Source organism: Argiope bruennichi, chromosome X2 (assembly GCF_947563725.1).
Source record: "Argiope bruennichi chromosome X2, qqArgBrue1.1, whole genome shotgun sequence".
Lineage (NCBI taxonomy): Eukaryota > Metazoa > Arthropoda > Arachnida > Araneae > Araneidae > Argiope > Argiope bruennichi.
Genome location: NC_079163.1, coordinates 3,861,461 through 3,881,837, shown reverse-complemented (window position 1 = coordinate 3,881,837; position 20,377 = coordinate 3,861,461). Strand labels below are relative to the sequence as shown.

General features: G+C 27.8%; 1 protein-coding gene across 2 annotated transcripts in view; it reads left to right on the top strand.

Moving 5' to 3' along the window:
* The window catches only part of LOC129960469 (carbonic anhydrase-related protein 10-like), a 423,345-nt gene that overhangs the window by 385,641 nt on the left and 17,327 nt on the right, over positions 1 to 20,377 (top strand). Inside the window, exons 10-11 of one of the 2 annotated variants that reach the window (XM_056073927.1) lie at positions 6,859 to 6,901; positions 12,232 to 12,346. In XM_056073927.1, coding sequence (XP_055929902.1) covers positions 6,859 to 6,901; positions 12,232 to 12,263 — 75 coding nt within the window. In that variant the 3' untranslated portion in view covers positions 12,264 to 12,346. Of the gene's footprint in view, positions 1 to 6,858; positions 6,902 to 12,231; positions 12,708 to 20,377 lie in introns of those variants that run through there. The other variant, XR_008783594.1, reaches the window with a different exon arrangement.

Sequence of the window (20,377 nt, the reverse complement as noted above, 5' to 3'; positions counted from 1 at the left end):
AGGCATTTTATTTTATTCTTTTTTTGGAGATGTTTTATCAGTATTCTTTTAAATTTTTTAATTGCTTTACCTGACAGAAAAATGCAACTTCTTATACATATAGTGTTGATAAGTTCTACCATTTGATTCATAGTAAATTAGCAAATTTGTTTCGTTTACTTTGTCAATATTTGCGGTTTCACCACATTCTCATCCTAAGATAAACTGTAATATTACTTTAACAGACTTCTCAAATATAAAGTTTTTGATGATTAATTTTATTTCCCCCGAATATATTATTGTTTCTTTTATCGATTTCATCATAATTAAAATTCCCTCTTTATTGCAGAAGTAAGCATACTGAAAGTGCCCAGTAATCTAAAAATAATTTATCCACCTGAGAGTTAAAAAAAGTCGCAGCAGTGTTTAACAAGTTGGGTATTTTTATCGTCAAAAGTAAAGGTTAAACTTGGAAAAATTAGCAAAATATTTACATAACTTTGAAGGTAAAAATCCAAATATAGCATACATTTTAGTAAATAGAACAAAAATAATGGTAATTCTGCCTACACAATTCAATAAAACAGCAATTAAAAGGTATAAAGAAAGTTATTATACATTTAAATTAAAATTGAAATAATGTTTTACTTTGAAAATGCCACAAACACATACTCACGTCTATATTAACATGATTTACTTTGGTCACAAATTCAAATTTCTAACATCAGGAAAAGCAGGTTATAAAAATTGAAAATAGAATATAAATTATTTAATGGAAATTTTCATATTTAGTTGCAATCAATAAAACTGACGATCAAAAAAATTTACAAAAAGATTAAAATTATTTGAGCCTAATTAGATTGACTACGGCCAGAAAGGATTTTATATTAATTAATTTTATATATTTGTATACAGTATGCCCCATTAAAAGAAATTATTCTATTGAAAATAAAAAAGTCCGGAAAAGTAATATTTTTCAAACAAATCTGTAACATAACTTTCTTGCACAGTCAGTCTCATAGGAAAAAAAAAAAAGGTTTACAGATATATAAATGTATTCTAAATGAATACTAAGACGATGACCATCCGAGCTTGACTGCAAACTTTGCGACCATTTGGAAACAAAAACGAAGGTTCTCGAATATATAAGAATTTTAAAACTATTTCTATTACGACTCGAGATCCAGAATTTCATCTAGAATATTCGTTTCTCAGTCACGGAAACTATAGAAAAGGGAGAGAGCTAAAATGGAAAAATCTAGAGAATTCTTTCTCTGAAATATTGATCGAACAGCGAGATCTCCTCCATTTGCTTTACACTGATTATTGTTGATTTAGCAATTTGCAGAATGCTAATGTATTTATGATTTCTGCTGCAAGTATTGCTTTGTGTGCACTTTCGATGTGTTTTACTACGTGTTTTTTATGTTTTCTCGGGGAAAAAAGCATCGTTATCCGTTATCGAGATCTTGGACATTTCATCGTGCATGCGCTAGGTGGTTTTCCATTGAAGTATATACATCGCTTTTTCAGCTTCTATCTGAACATATACGTTTATAGACAAACATTCTCTCATTATTTTCATTATTAACTATAATACATGTAAAACTCAATAAAACTTCAAAATACATGAATGCGATAAAAAGAATTCTTTAAAAATAGGATGAATTAATTGTGAATAAGAAATTAGAAAGCCTCTTTTAAAAGCTTTGTTTTTCATTTTGAAGAATTCTTAGGTATAAATAATTTTTATTTAGAAGCATATCAATGTGTCTCCATGTAGAATAAAAGTTGGAAAGGATTTGCTACAATAAGTAAGACTGCATTAAAGGCCTATTTTCAAAGTGTCGTACTCTAAAATCAGACACATTTCTTTCGGAGATTGGTTGAGACTTGGAAATGAAGGCACTTTGTTTGATATAATAAACCTTTAATTAATAAATGTTTTGGTAATCGAGATATTGGAATAAGGGGTAACTGTTCTTACTCAGCATTACAAAATAATTCTCTGAAATAAGAAAACAAATGACTCTAGCTGCAAGTTTTGAAATTTTGAATTATATATGGAATTTAAAGAGTTAGAACTGTTTTAAACTACGTATTCTTATCTTTAAGAAAATTTTTTAACTAAACATTTTGTCTTCATAAACCGTACGTATTCGGCCAATTGTTTTTAGATTTTGACACAATAAATCAAATATATAGCTATACAGAGTAAGGAACCCGAATATCAGATTAATTATTTACTATTTATAATGTTTTACAATGAACACAAGCAAAGCTTAGTTCTAACGAGTTCTGCTCTCTTCTGTCTAATTCCATTTTCGCAGTTTATTCCACATGAAACTTTTCTATGACTTGACAAAGTCCATCTTAGCGCAAACAGTTGAGCTATTCTTAAGTTTTTTCGAGAATTTTATCATTGTTTTACCCCTTTGTCTCTGTAGTTAATTAAAGCTTTTTGTTAATACATCTTTTTGTATACCCTGGTTCTTTTCTCTTCTTCGTCCCGCCCTTTTTGTTACTTTAAATCAAGCTTAAGTAATGAAAAAAATACCAAATCCATGATCCAAAGCATTTTAATTAGGAAAAGTGCGGGTACTTTTTTCGAGGAGAAAGGGGAATTGTTAGTCTTTTTTTAATGTTTTTCTTCAGTTAAATAAGGGTGTTTAATCTGAAATTCGTCAGACTTTATTTCAATAAGAATAAGAACATGATTATTCATTTTAAATTTAATTTCCGACAGTGCGTCTGAAAAGAAAATCTTAAAGAGTGTCGTCATTTTATTTGATGCCATAATATATTATAATAATAGCATTTATTTATCAGAGGTTACATATTTTATTCTTTAAATCTTGAGCATGTTTTTGTGTGAATGATAAAGGTAAGTTATTTTATGATTATTTCTAGGAAAGTTTTATTCGTGGTTAGGAACTGAACTAAACTAATTAGTAAAAATAGAACTTTTGTTGCATGTGCACAATTCCTATAGGAAATAAAGGGCGCATTATTTAGTTTTCAATAAACATATTAATCCACCATATCATTACTATGCTTGAAATAAGCACGAAAACAAGTACCTCTGAATTTATAGAAGATTTATTAAAACAATACACTTAAAATCTACCTTTTTTATTTAGATTTTACTATAGTAAATATCGGATATCAAGGAATTCGGTTATATTAAAATATTTAAATTCATATTCATAGTTCATTCTTTCACAAAAAAGGAAAGAACAAGCATTTTATGAACTTCGGTTGGATGGATAAAATTTAAGTATATAATAACTACTTCAAATATTTTTCACCAATAAAAGAAATGAACTTCGGAGCCTTATTTAAAAGTTAATTTCTTTTTAAAATATCATTAAACCAATTGAACGCATTAAATTTCCTGAGTCGCATCAACAGGTTTCTCTTCGAAGGCAATTTATATTCCTTGTAAAGAAAAGATCTGCCTCATCCACCCAAAATGTCCCTAGAAGATACCTACTATCTTCATCATATATTATAAAGATAAGATTCACAAAGTTACAAAAAATATCTGAAATTTTTTAACCATATAATTTTATGGAACTTGGACATTGCTTCCGTTTAGGATTTCGCCGGAAAACTTGAATTGCCTCGGCAGCACTTTTCAGTGTTAGATAAATAGATTTATCAGTTTACCTCTTTGTTTCCCTGTAAGTTCGAACATCTAATTGAAATAAAAATCTTTACAAACTGCTTGTTAAATCGTACTTTACAGATGATAGGTACTCCTTGTGAATTATGCAAAGGGCGTCGATGCACGTCCTCTCTTTGTTATCATTTGTCCTTTAAAATAATTTTCTTTGTACATTATTTAGGCCGACAATTTTCGACATACATGTATCGGTCCAACTTCATTCAGGATTTTTAAAGCGATTATCCATTTCAGTAGGAAGGAAATGGGTGATCAATTTCTGTAGGAAGGTTGTGCCACAAGTCAATTTCGAAATATTTTCTCTGTAACTCTAATCGCTAGAACTATACTATTTTAAACTATTTTGGTTTCCAGCACGTACATTCAAATAAAAATATTTGAAATTTCTTTTCGATTTATTGAGTACACAGGCCACTAGGCTCATATATTTTGGGAGTTATATATAAAAAGCAATATGTCATCGCGATATATTATAAAAAGCAATATGTCATCGCGATATATTATAAAAAGCAATATGTCATCGTAACTTGTCACAACGAACATAATAAACATGCTTTTCTATTAATTAACTGTATTATTCAATGAATCAACTTATTTAATTTCTTGTCTTGAATATATCATAAGTATCTAATTTTTATTTATGTTATTAGATGTAATATTAATTCATTTAACCTCCTCATATTTTTCAAGTTTTAAGTCCTTACATGTGGAGAGACTGCTAATTACTATACTATGCTAATTAAATTGCTATGCTAATTTCTCTGACAAACACTATTTTATTTGATAACTGTAAATAAATTTGATTCTCAGATTGTTGCATCTTTAGTTCTGTGCTTCATCTTTCCAAACTATGATATTATACGATGAATTAATACTGAGAATTTGAGAAAAAAATTGTTATTTAATATTGTATGTAATATTTCAAATGTTTCTTTCGATTCTAAAATCGACAATTCAATGTTTTCCTCTCGACTTCCGTAAAAGAATACGCGTTACAACATATATTCCAAAATAATTCTGTATTAACAAAATGCAAACAGATGTTTCCGAATAACATCATTAAATATGTTCTGAATGAATAACATTTATCTAAATCATTGCCTTTGTTGTTCTTTGAAACTTCGTCACATTTTGGCGATGTTTAGGAAACTATAAACTGGAAAGAGCGATTTTTACACCTTTTCAAATCATTTGATGAATGATGCTGTTTTATTTCCAATATAATTTCTCCACTGTATTTTTAAAAAAATTCGATTTTAATTATAACATTAATAATAAACGCGCAAATCAATGTACATAATCTTTTATTTAAGTGGACTTGTGAATAAACATTTGTAAATAATTCAGTCTAAGGGAACTAAAATAATCTTCATTAATATGGCAATATTTTCTTTTATTTTCGTTTCATAGTAAAAAGAAATGTGTCTTTTTCCTTCGGTGGTTTAGTTCAAAATTTCATATTTAGTTACAAACCTCATATCTGCCTGTCTGTTTAATATATATTTATCGTCAAATTTTTTATATCTGTTTTTCCATTTTTAAATTATCATGTGCATACAAACATAGACAGACAAATAGTTTTCTTTCTGACAGAATTGGTCAAAACTTTGATACAAATCTTCACTTTTTATATGATGACAACATTTTCCATCTAGCTCTATGCTTTTCTTAGTTATTGTATTTTTTAAAATAGAGGAAGTCAAATTTTTGAAAACTAATTTTAGAGTTCAAAAACATGGAGATTCATCCAACTCCAGAAACTGACTACTTTCTGTTCCTATACTGCTTCTACGACAAAAAAAAATAATAAAAGTATGGCTCGATATTAAATACACGAACTTGTCCCTCGTTGGGATAAAATATAGATATTAACATTTGTATATAGTGGAATGAATTGAAAAATAGACAGAAATATTTATAAAGTTCCATTTAAAATTTAGCGATCCTTGGTTGTCACCGAAGCAGTAACTTTCAATAATTCATGAACTTAATGCGATATGCTCAGTTTTTTTATTTTGCAAGTATGGTCAAAATTGATTCTGGCCATTCCCCTCCAAGAAATCAGGAAGTACGTCTCTGAAGTTCTAGTTAGTGACAGTAGCGATCGCATATATCTTAGTTCTCGAAATTCGTGCGATGAAGAAAAATTAGAATAGGCAATTAAATTGTCTGTATGACTGATAGTATTTCGATGAGGAAAATTTTCAATTGGTGTTTGATATTTCCAAATGCTCACGAAGTTGTTCAGTCATATCAATGAGGAAGTGAAAATGAACTTTTCTGGCAGAACTGTCTGGATTAGGATATTTTACGGTCTTATAGATTTTTTAATAATACCCATAACTAATATATTCTTCATGTCATTCTATAAAAATATTTTTTCTTGTAGATGGAATTTAATAATACACGGCCCATATTACTATTATATATTATATGGCTTCCTCGGCAAGTATTTATACATTATACGACTTCCTTCGCATACATAACAGTCAGTTCTAGAATACGCCATCTTCTTAAATCCTTTCAGTAAAACCTTATATTTATATTCATGATAACAGTAAGTGGAAGTTCTCTGAGGTATCAGAAGAGTTTCACAGTGAATACTAAATAGATTTCAGAATAACCTAATTTCTTGCAAATGTTTCTGACTAAATACAATCTGCCAAAACCAGGCAGGAAAAAACAGTGGGAATTGTTATTCACTCTCGTAAGTGTTGTTCAAAATTTGCCGATTCTCAAGTATTGAAAAATGCTTTGATCACTGAAAATCTAAACAACCTAAAATCGCATTTTTAGTAATCATACCAACAACGATTTACAAGAGAAAAAAAGAACTCTTATGCATGATATTAAGATGTCAATAGTTAAAAACCAACCAATACATTACAGTTGAAGAGAAGCAGGTACGTATCAAACTTTATTTCAGTTTGAATAAAAATTCAAAGGTCAGTCACTTCCCTTGAGTTTTCAAAATAATATTCAAAAACAAAAACAATTAATCACTCGAAACATACTTTTCGATATTTTTTTTGGTAAATGATTGTTTTTGCTATGTTTGTAATTTAAGTAAAGACTTTTATAACATTCATAAAAAAGCCGCCATAGACGCAAATCAATTTTAGGAAATTCAATGTTTGTTTATGTTTAGTTAATCGTCGGAACAAAGACATTGATTTCGATTTCTGTCTTTTTAGGGAAGTGAGTGTCCTACCATGAACAGACGTATGCATTACCAAGGTAAGTACAACTTATTAATATAAAGTAATACTAAAAATATCCGATGACAAGCGCAAACTACAGGTATGGCTGTTAAATACAATGCATATTTATTTAAACATAAGTTAGAATTATGAAACTAACATATATAATTTCACTACTAAAAATTAATTTTTCGAAGTTTTTTAAGAAAAAATATTTTAAAAAATAGTCCTGTGAATAATTTAAAAATATTAATAAATGAATGATTTTTTTTTATTTATTATAATATCCATTAAAGGAATACACACAAAAATATTCAATAAATATTGTTAAATATTAACTTTTTTTCACGTAGCTTTGTGTTTTGTTACTTATAGTTCTTGTGATTAATCGCAATCAGTGAAAAAAAAAATTGGGAATTTTTCTATTTTCAAATATCAAAAATTTTATTCTGTACTAGACTTTTTAAACATAATTTTTAAAAATTTTGTAATTTTTATAATGTTATATGGAAAAATCTTTTAATGTTGTTCTTTATCATTAAATATTAAAATAACATTTTTTTGATGTTACGTTCTTACAAGAAAAGAAAAAAAAAATAATTTTAGTGGTTTTTTCTCATAACGTCTTGCATTTAATAGTTTAATTCTTGGTTATAGAATAGCTTATATTTTGGTACGATCTAAAAATCTGTAGAAGTAGCTTGTAAGCAAATTTGGTATTCTATATTACTAACAAATGGGGGAAAATCCCAAAAAATTCCTTCCTCATCAAAATTCGAGCCAACACCTTTAGTACGCTAAATATTTCTGTTCCTCCAAGTTTGATATTTCGAATATTATTCGAGTATATCTTCTTTATGCACCAGATAAGACTTGATTTATGAATTTGCTTACGTAGCATTTTGACGCATTCAAATTATTAACATTTTTTTTTTAATAAAGTTGAAACCTTTCTTCAAAATGTAATTTGCAACACGTTGTCCTTAAAGATAATTAAGAGGTAAAACTTGTGTAAGATAGGAGAAATAAAACTATTAAAATTATAATTTTTATGCATTGAACTTCATAATAAAAGTATAAAAATGATTACGGTTTCGTTTCAACCATATATTTATTTCTTAAACTATATGCATTTACTACTAGCTAATTATTTAGATTAAAAAGAGAAGAAAAAGAAGATCTTTGTATAGAATAGCCAAAAAATATTTGTCGTGGATCCTTCAAAGATTACTGCACGAATTTTTTATCCTATTTCAAATATGTGTTCCATAAATCTTTTTGATCTGAATAGAATAGAATCAATTATACTTCTAGTAGTTTCAGAAAAATTCAGTGTTAATTCTACAAAACTTCTCAAATATTTCTTTTTATTACAGTCGACGTTCTTTATCAAAAATTGTTATGGTTATTCCTTTTGTATTTCTTCTTTGTTCGTGAATGTACTAAAATACTAGAAAAAAGCTACAAGATTAAAAAAAAAAAAATATCTTAAAATGGATAAAAATTTCTTGTATGAAGTTTGACATTGGTTTGACCTGATGTTAAAATCTTCAAAACTATTATTGGCTTAAAATATATTGAATTATCAAAAGTTCACTTATTGGACAGATAATTTGGCATTCATTTTATTTAAGCCTGCAAATGCTACCATTGAATTTAAACTAATTTGTTCAATGTCAACGACTAGTTAATTAGTTTTCTAAAACAAAGATTGAACCCTCGATTTATATCAAAGTTAAAATATATTGAATATAATGATGCTACATACAAGTTATCTGAAAAACCATCTCTAATTGATGCAAGGTGGATTTTCTACTGATAGCTGCAAAACAGCAAAATTGTATTTTGTCTTCACAGTAGTTTTTATTTTTTAAAAGGGCTATGCAGCTTTGCTGAAAAGGCCAAAAAATCTATTTTGGCATTTCAAAACGTATTAAAAAACTCTAATTTCAAATGATTAAGTAATTAGTAAATTTACTCTTTGAGGGAAAATAAGTTAGGTTTTGCAGAAGTCTCCTAAAAATACTTGCCAAACATTTTCGAAAGCCAGAAAAACTTTTGGAAGTTATCGATCTAACCAAAACTAAATCAGGCTCAAACGATAGTATAAAGTTATAATATAATATAAAGATATATATAAAAATGATAGTATAAAGTTATAATATAAAGTTATAATATAATATAAAGATATATATAAAAACGATAGTATAAAGTTATAATATAATATAAAGATATATATAAAAATGATAGTATAAAGTTATTCTACAGATATTTTATGACTTTGCTAGTGCGGATATGATATTTCTCTGAAAATAGCCTTCTTTTATTTATATATTTTTCATTATTTTTTTTAAATTTATCAATGCATCGTTAGGAATTAATATTGTTATATACATATATAAAAAATAATGGTTATATATATATATATATATATATATATATATATATATAACCAGTATTGGTTTCATTTCATACTTAAATTTCTTCACTGTATATTATATAATTATAATGTATAATTATAAAGCATTAAACACAGACCGTACAAAAACAGAAATTATTTATTAACAAAACATTGAAAAAATGGTAAGGGGACTGTAGGTGATCTTGATCAATTTATGAATATACAAAAACAAATTTATTTGTGTGAACGGAAAAAAATCAATGACCGCTGATTATACATCATAATAGTTCTTCTGGTAGTTTTGCTTGTACAACGCACATGAAATGAATTCACCAAAAGAAGGTTATTTGTAGTAGAATTGGGAAGGAAAGAGAGCTTTAACCACTAAATGAAGAATCGTATAATATAATCGAAAGATCACAAGGTAAAAGATAATATTTATCTCCAAATAACAATTCAGTAATAAATATTTCAGATTGTGTTCGTCAAGCGATGACAATAAATGATATATATTGTGCAAAATCATAAAGAGACATACTTGCAAGTACCGTGTAGCATATGTTTGTCTAACTAGAAAATGTAAAGAAGGGAATACTTACAAAATTATCTAATTTTTGTAAATGTCTAATCTTTATATTTAGATATTTATTATTTTTCAATTATAACCAATTTATTTTGCTAAAACAACTCTTATTTTTCTCTAAGCGTAGTATTTTATTGAAAACATGAACAACATATATATATATATTCCTGAATTTAGTATTTTATTTTCAAGTGACATTGACCAGAAGACTGCATTTGCATAGTAAATGCAAACAGAACAATAGGATTTAAATAATAAGAATTCGTCCAATTATCAAAAGGCTATCCGGAAGGATAATACATTCTTGAGCTTTGTATAGCATTTTACTCATAGATATATTGATATAAAAATAACATTGTTACATTTCAATACATTAAACCTGAATAAATGAAGGTAATAAATGCAGACATCTGCCTTTCGAAAAATGATCATTGCATTTCAAAAGATAAACAAAAGATGTGTTACCAATGTAACACATCTTTTTAACTTTTAACTTTACCCAATGTAATGAGTTAAATAACTTTAATTCATTTTTATCTTTTAACAAAGCGATGTGATTCATAAAATTTTCAGTCTAAACGACAAATTTAAATCGGCCTTTGTATGCGTATACTAAGCGACTGAAATATTCGACAAGCCTCTTTCTAACTCCATCTCCTTTGGTAGATTTTAGCTAGTTTTCTCCTCTTCGTGAATTGCAGAGTGTTATGTAATATTTCTGAAATTTGTTAGCTGTTACTGACAACACCCAGATTTTTTTGAGACGTTTCCAAACTTTCATATGATTCTTCAACATGTTTGGTAGATACTTATTGTTAAACCATTCAAATGGATTGGGTATGAAAGAAATATAACTGCTTAAAATGAGTTGAGGCTGAAAGTAGCGATCGGAACTCAAAAGCGTGTCTAGAAAACTGGAAATGAGCTGTGATTTTTTTACTGAGGCATCCAAGGTTTTCTAGGATAATATGCCACAAACCATGGTTCCTCAGTCGCGAACTAGAAGAGATGATATTAATCAAAAATTATTCGAAACAAGAAAGGGGATTCATTGAATTAAGCAACTTTTTTTTTTAATTTGGAAGGACACACTTTCGATGACCATAGCAGCAACAACAACAAATCGATAGTCACTTCATTAATTTCTGGCTGTGAGATTTTATTCATAGTACAGTTTTTGATTGTAAATCTATGCACTTGTTTGTGTTACATGGGGAAATCAAACCATACTGAAATAAAATTTCTGGTATTGTTTGCTTTGCTGTTGATCTGGCGCATATGGCTGATTTTTATCATTTTCAATAGTCAGGATTTTTGTTATTTTGACAGTTTTTATACTTAACTGACACTGAAATATTCTTCTCTAAAATACTTTTAAAAATGCAGTTTAGAAGGTATTGAAACCGAAAATTCTGTAAGTTAGTAAAGTTCATCTCATTCCTTTTTGCTATAGGATATAGGAATGAGAGCTTTGTGTATGGTAGTTGATTTTCGCTTTTTCAATGTGTAAAATAATGGTGAGGGATAGGCTTTCTTCATACCAAGCACGGGATATACCTCCTACCGGAAAGGTTGTACCTTTCCCAGTGATGATTATTAGGACTTAACCTTGATTCCTGCCAGAGTTCTTCACGACGATGTGGAGCATTCAATTTGTCCTGAATTCTTCAGAAGGTTGAGGGTAGCGTCAGTTTTCAATCAAAATGAAAGAGTAAACTTTTCTTGGCAAGATAAGAATGTTTAGTTCGAGAAGAACTGATTCGCTCATCAAATTCGCTATGAGACTAGTTTTTGTAAAAATATATTAAAGTATCTCCATTATTTTGGCCTCTAAAAGTATTGTAACATTTATAGTCAACACATTAAATACCTTTAAAAAAATTTTTTTTTTCAATTTTTTTATCTATTCTAAAATCATGCTCAATTTATTTGAGGGGGAAATGAGAGTATCATGTATCAATAATACATATAACGGTATATTAGTATTGAAACTAACTGAGTTGCAGATAAGTGAAGAGTTAAATGGAAAAGTTATATATATATATATATATATATATCAAGTCTGTTACAAAGATCATCTGGATCTGCTACGTTGATCAAACTACTGTGTTAAAAAAAATATTATATTCCATGTTTGTTAACAATTAAGCGTTTAAAAATAGTTCCAAATATATTTTGTATTATTTTCCTCACAGTATATCAACTTTTGTATTAGTGGTGAAAAACTATTCGATTTAAAGCGGTAGAATCAAAGTTCTTATTTAAAAATTCAAAAATAAAAATTTATTCGCTATTAATTAATTTATATATTGTTGAAAGAAATAATATTTTAACTTTATTCTTTACCATATTTGATACGCTGACACTTGATTCTTTCTTGCAGCAAACGTCCAAGATCATCAGAAAGGACCTTGATAGAAATCCCCAAGTCTCTCCGGAGGTAACCATCACGAAAAAGGGTCAAGTCGTTCACTTTAGAGCGGATGAGTCCCCCCTCCCCTTCCCCTTTCATCATCATTATTCTAGTCAACAGCAGGACCATAACATATTTAGCACACCTTTCCCCATCATCAACATTTCAACTCAACCCAAGTCCTTCCAGTCGATGTTTGTCTTCCTTCGTGTGTTTTGTGGTGCTGAAGTTCCTCTCACTACGCACCTTATTTCTTGATGGTCATAAATTTGTGTCAAAACATTATCAAAAAGGCTCTCTGATGGAACAAAACATTTGAACCATGTTTCGACACGATTTGAGTAGTATCTTCTAAAGTTGCTATTGATACACAAAATCTCAAGGGTTGTATTAATTAACCGTCCTTGAATCCAGATGAAATCACAGATTTTCAAATTTCCTGAAAGGTGAGAATTCCAATATAAATTCGTATAATTGTTTTCCAATGCAAAATGATTGCTGGTTTCTGTCTTTAAGTACAACATTAAAAAAGGAATTTATCTCTGATAAGTGGTCTTATGTATGCAGTCTCCTTTTATGGATTTTTTCGAAGGAAATGATGAAAATAGTAATCTTCCTCAAGTTTTTATTACATGTCTTCTTGTAAAGAATACATTGAATTATAGGTGAATTGAACTGCTATTTGAAAGCAATTTGGCACCCAGTAAATAAAAAAATAAGCAATAAATAATAAAACCTATTAAATGCAAAGACTGATTAGAATGCCAATGTCAAAATAATAAATTCAAACTTATACTATCAAGAAAATTATTGTTTTTAAAATTGAATTGACTTTCACTTTTTAAAGTTATATATAAAATTAATTCATTTTAGAAGGTAATAACTCTCTTTATAGATCATTCAGTAAAATATCAAAAATACAAATAACACAAACCCTTGAATATTATCTACTTAAAATTGTACTCGCAATTTTTATCATAATTTTCTTGCTATGAAACTTCTATTAGATAAAAATTATGTCAATTAGAAATAATTCTGCTGAAAACAGACTTTTGACAAAAATAAGTGGTAAATTCCTTGTCCCCATTAGATAATTTGAATTATGGAGCAAGAATTGACTTCCAATAAAATAATAGCACCACAAAATTGGTAATACTTTGGTAAAAACTATAAGTGAAAAAATAAATATATTATTTCATTCATGTTACTATTTATATTAGAAGCTCTCTCTTTGTTCTATTACTAGCATTTCATTTATTTCAAATATTTAGTTTTACTAGAGAATAGCATTGTACATAAAATAAAAAAAAGCTTCTCTTCGATTCCAATTCTTCAATTTAAATCAATTATCGTTATATTTTATATGAATATTTCTTATATTAATGCAAAGTGGGTGTCTGTAGAGATTACACCAAAGAATTGAAGAATAATTAAATGCTACTGTATATTTACTATGATACATGATGTACACTGGATAATTTTTCTTAATAAATCTTGAGATTCTGTAATGCATTATATTAGAGAATTATAGATTCTATCACAGACCGTGTAGATTAAAACAAATTAAAGAAAAATAATTAAACATTCTGGAGGATAGTTTAATTTTTTCACATATAATACTATATGCAAAAACATAGTTTTCAACTTATTTTTTCATAGAAATAGAGCTTATTTTTAAAACAGATAACTTATTTTTTCAAAGAAATACAATTTAAAAATATTGCTTACTACTGAGTTAATATCATTTAAAAATAAATGATTTAAAATACAAATTTTTGCATCTTTTAACAATCAGTGGCTTAAATTCAAAGCATTTAAAATAACTATGTTTTTTAATGCCTTTTACTGGGGTAATCGCTTAATAAGTTTCGTTTATCAGTTTTTATGATATTTTTACGTCTAGATTTCAGATATTTACTATTCAATGAAATCTATTCTATGCTAAAAAGGTAAATGAAAGATTTTTCTGTATGCATCTATAATGAATTGGAAAAGCCGCTTAACAAAATGTCAGCTTTAATATTATTTATAAAAATACATCCCACAGATTCTCACTTCGGGAGAGCTATGGAGAAGCATTGAATAAATATTAATTTTTTAAAGTAAATTTTCTGCTTTCTGAAATAATTTTCTCACAAATATTTCTTTTTTTATCAATCTACGAGTAACTGTAACATATTCTAAAGAAGATTGGCTCTCCACGACTCTAAAATGTCAAATTGAGTGCTTTCATCTGTGGGTAATTTACCATGGCTGGAGCAAGAGCTATGAAAGACTAAATACAGATGAAGAATCCCAAACTCTAATTCCTATTGCAGCGACTGAATGATTCGGCAGTAATCGAAAATTATGTAGCGTTCACCTAAAGTAGCAATATTCTAATTAAAGCCATGAGCCAGCAATTTACCGACAAAGGGCATATTTTATTACAAGATAAGATTGAGATCACTTGGAACGAAGCGTGTCACCACTCTAAATAATTGGAAGGGACAGTCCTATGATGTGATGAAAAGGATACTAAATGGGCAGTTGACACGAGAATTATAGATTTCTCTATTAAATTTGGGTCCAATAACAGATGGAATCAGTATAGTAATATTTACTAAAGTAAAACGATGAGAATTGTCTTTTCTTTCTCAATGGAATTCCTCTCTTATCCATTTTATTTCAGATATTATATTTGATGCTTTCTCCAAATCTGCTCTTTAAGACTGAACTCTAAAATAAGCGCAGGTTAAGAAAACGATAATGCTTAGTAATTTCAGAAGAGGCTTTTTCCTTATTGTCTCTTCCAGTAAAGAAATTAAGAAATGTGTGTGATACTAAAATATTCTCATTTTTATTTGATAATTTATAAATGACTTCGCGAGCTGAAAATGTATAAATATTTTGGCCCGCTTAATTTGTCTACTTTTTTATATTAACTTAGTTTTCCAAAATGAGTTTGAAAGTTTATTAAATCAAGCAAAGGGAATCTATATAAATTTCATTTCTCCTGTTTCAGGAACACTACATATTATAAAAAGGTTTAAGAAGAAAATACTCTAGATCATAATATTTTAGAATATATTCTATTTGAAATGTTGCATTATGTATTTAATCTGTAAATATTTTTTAGATGCATAATTAATAAAATCTAATTTTCGCTGCTATTTCAGGAAAAAAAAACCTGTTTCACGCCTTGAAACATTAGATTTTTTGATATGCTCTAGTATTCTATTAAACTAGCCCTTGATGAAAGTGTTAAAGATTTTGTTTAGAGGGGGAATGGGAAGGCGTCACTATACTGCTATGTGACCTGAGCCAACCTTAATGTCATTCTCGATCACACCATCGAAGCATTTCCTCCTGGATATTTGAAGGAATCGGTTTAAAAAAAACGACGCTCAAAGTCTGTCTTCTGCTAGCATGTCCTGATTAATCAAAAGCAGATCTGTTTGAAATATCCCTTTGCACTCAGAAAAAAAGTAGAATTAAACAACAAAGTCAAAAGTCAAGGCAATTTATCAGATATCTCGTAGAAATCAAGAAAATAAATTTAAAAGATATCTTTTAATTTGCATTATAAAATTATTGCTAAAAATATGTTCCCAATAAAAAATAACTCTAATTTGACGTGTTTATATTGCATACGAATTAAATATAGCACCTGCTTCAATACGTTTTCAATTAAGTTATCTAAGTTTATTAAATTTAATGTATAAAATGAAGCTGTTGCCTTGCAGGATCCCATTTCTGTTTTTTTTTTATTATTAATATTTTATTCTTACTAATGTCTCAAGCATATGCTTACAAAAAATTAACTGATTTTTTTAAAAATATCGGAAAATATATTTCGCAGACTCTTCATTAAAAATTTACAAAAAAAGTTACTTTATATATATATATATATATATATATATATATATATATATATATATATATATATATATATATATATATATATATATATATATATATATATATATATATATATATATATAACTTAGCTTACTATCGCATTTTTTTCTAATCAGTGTTTATAAAAGAAACTCTTTTAAGCCGCAAAAAAACTGAATTTTTTTCATTTCCGTATTTCCTTCCATATTTGATGAATTGTACTTTTTTTATAATTTAAGGAATTTAGGAAGAATTTAAGGAATTTCTGCATTAAGTAAATATAGACTAAAATCACCATAAAGATAAACCACTCTCGTAAATATCTTAATTCAACGTAAAACTAGATTATGAAGTAAATGTAGTCTATTCTTTTGGGTATGGTCGTTCTTTTCGTCGTAGAAGGCACTAATTTGCAAAATAGGATGGATAACGATTTTCTCATTTCTATAAGAAAAGAAAAGCAAAGAAGTAAAATTTCATTTCCTTTACCGAATGAAGATTATTTCTAGTATATATGCAACATTCACAGATCCATCTAGTAATTTATAATTTTACTGTTATGTTTGCGTTTGATGCCATTAGTGTGAGAAATATATTTTTATTAAATAAACAGAAACTTTCAAATAAAGGTGAAAACAAAAGAAAGCAAACACTATGACAGGCAAATGTATCATTCCTCCATCCCTCTTTCCTTATTTTTCTTCTATTGAACGTGCTTTTTAAAAAAAACATTTTTTTTTATGTTCTCTCCTTTTTATTATTTTCATCTAGCAGAAAATATCCTATTTTAATTCATTTTTGCCTTTGATCAATATTTCTAAAAACCAAAAGTCCGAAAATTCAATATTGCCATGGTTTAATTAAATGGCACCGCTAAGTTAATTGAAAGATTTTTTTTTACTTGGCTTCTTGTTAATGTGCAAAAACTCTGGCCAATAAACTTCAAAAAAGGAGAAATCGTTGTAAAAATTTTAATTTCATAATAGTCTCATATTTCCCTTTTCTCCAGCAGGAATTTTGCTCCGATCGTTTTGATGTTAAGAGATTATTAATTAACGATATAGGAATTATTTAATTAACGATATAGCTGTTAAGTTTTAAAACTTTAATCCTTTCCTCCCAACGATATAGAGACTATTTTTGTTTTGTCTTGCGATGTAGAATTTTTCATAATTTGAATAGTTTTTTTCTTTAATGCATATTTTTTTCTCTTTAATTGCAATCCCATCCTCATTATCGTGTTATTTATGTGTGATAGTTACTATTCAATTACTTTATTTGAAAGCCAATAAAGTTCGGGGAACTCTCTGATGTTTTTTTTTATCTCTCAAAAGAGCAATTAATTTTTGGTTTGGACATATTCATTACGTATTAAGAATTACATACTTTAGATCCTCCCCTCTTTTAAATAGATATGAAAGTATTTAATAAAAGTTGACGATAAAATTTTATCCTCTTAACTATCAGATGTTTGTAAAATCTAACACCTTGAAGATTTCTTGGTAAAAATAATTAATTTTTTTTAATATGTACACAAATGAGGAATATACAATATTTTAATAAGTTGCGCTCAATTTCTTACATCTACAAAGACATATTAAATGTGTATTTTAAATAAAATTCATCGAAATGATTATAATTTTTCACTGAATTATTTGAACACAGATGTGTGCTTTCAAAAATAATTAATATCTATGTTTCAACCTTCTGAAGCTTTTGCAAAGATTCATATCAACGCAATCTATGTTTGAAACGAGTTCGTGGCCTATTTTTGGCAAGAAAGTGTAAGAGAGAAATACCATTTGGTGGAGCATTTAAAGGAATACGATTTCTAAATTGACTTTTGAGGGATTTTTCTAACATGATATCAATTACTTTTATTCAAGATTAAAAGATTTATTGACTTTGTTTTTCACAAACTATGAACATTTGTGTTCTTGAATTTTTTTGGAATAGGGTGGATAATTTTATTTAATTTTTATAATGATTTCTTATCTATAAATGGACAATAATTCGCTTAAAATATCTCCTGCAATAATTCTCATGAAAAGCTAGAGATGGTACATTTATACATGTTAATATTGGACAATGTATATATAAAACGGCAGCTACCTATGGATAATTTTTGAGGGTATAAATTGTACTTAAATTATTAGTTTTTCACCTAAACATAGAATTTTAATTTAATAGCTGAAAATCGTATAAAGGACAAAGTAGAAGTTATTTTTCATGTACTTTCATTATACTTCATGCCTTTCATAAGTTGACTGAAATTACAGGAATTCTCACAAGAATGTCAAAGGTGGAAATCTCTAGCAAAGGTTATACTGCCGTAAAGAAAAATCATTTAACAGGATATGCATATGACGTTTGTTGAATAAAATTTTGAATTTAATGAGAAATAGCAAATATCAACATGAAAACTGTGAAACTTCTGTCAAATGATCTTTACATCCATCTGAGACGTTCTTCATAAATAGACGAACCGGGTATGCCTGGATTAGATTCATAAACTATGGGTATATATTGTCGAACAAATTACATTTGAAAATATCTGAGCAGTGGTATATCGAAAACACTATTGTATATAACTGACAGAAAAATTGCACATAACTTACAGGTAAGTTTGTGAACATAAAGAAAACAATTGTTAAACGTTATCAAAATATATATGTTTATTTAAATGAATATTTATTAAATGTGTATTATTTTAGGTCTATCCATAAAATAGCATTTTCTTTCATCCGAAGTATTAAAGGTAAATTTGATTAACACCCATTTGTTTGAGTTGGAAACTTCTTGTTTTTAAATATTCAAGTCAAATATACACTCTGTTCAAAAAGTTTATAGATTTTCGTAAAATACATATTTCAGCAAAATGGAAAGGCATATAAACGCCAATTACAGATATGTTTATTGAAACATAAGAAACTTTCAATCAATGAAATATTTAGAAATGATAACAATTTGTATTTCGATTACATAACAAAATGGAAATATTAGGTACCCTAAATTTTATAGAATATATGAAATTTCAATAAAAGATGTTCAATACAATATTCTTAATAGTTTAAAATTTGTGCCTTCTTCAGTATGACATCGTATATACGTTTTTCCATCGACATGATCTGCACAGTGCACTTTCAAAGGCATTCACTAAATAGAATTGTCTTCCATTCTCATATATATTCCGAGACATAATGCATTACACATTCTCAATTGAGTTTAGATCAGGTTCCGTTGGTGGCCATTCAAGAGCGGTAACATTTTTTGAATTTAAATATTTTTTATAGAATTGGAATCAGAATTATCATGTGGATATTCCCAATTTCGTCTCCTTGTGTTTTCTGTAAATAGCATAAGATGATTCTCTGGTATTTCTGAGAATTATGTCGGCCACTTTAAAAGGACAAATCCACTTAACTTTTGAAACTGAAAGTAGCCTTACACTATTGTATATCCATTACCATATAGACTACTGAAAAATCTCCTGATTTTCGTAAATCATGTCAACATTTTATATCCCTGTCAGGTCCATTAAGGTTCCATTCTTTTGTATTTATATTTGAAAGGAATAGCTGTCCTTTTATCACCATTTGACATATGATTAAGAACTCATTGCAATCTCTTACTAATTTGAAGCTTTGAGAATGATAATCTATGAGCTATTTTTGTGTGGATCATTTAATCAAATTTTATAATTCGTCTATGAACAGTGCTCTTTGAACTTGCAATCGGGAAACCCTAATAAATTTTTGAACCAACATTTTTTTTTTATTTGAAACCTTTCTTGGCATGTCTATCACGGAAAATATCCTTGACCTTCCCGTGTGACATTTTTGGCTTATGCGGCAGTTTTCTGAGTTAATACATGATAAATCATAGTTTTAGAAAGATTTAAAGCTTTCGATATTACCTTAACAGCTTTACAAAGCAATTCTCACTTCTACATTAGAGATCTGCGAAAATTAGGCATCTTGAAACGCAGAACAATCGATCGATTTCTTTTTCTTACAACCTTTATATTAGGCTCCGAATCGATGTTACGATTATCTACACCATATTTGCTTAAAATTGCATTTTTTTATTTATAAACTTTTGGGACATGTTATTTCTGCTTATTTTACGATTTAAAAATTTGCATTAATTACATGGGGTAGAATCGCTGTTTTTCAATTTAATGAACATAACATATTTATATAAATAATTACACCGAAATGTATCCTATAAAATTACA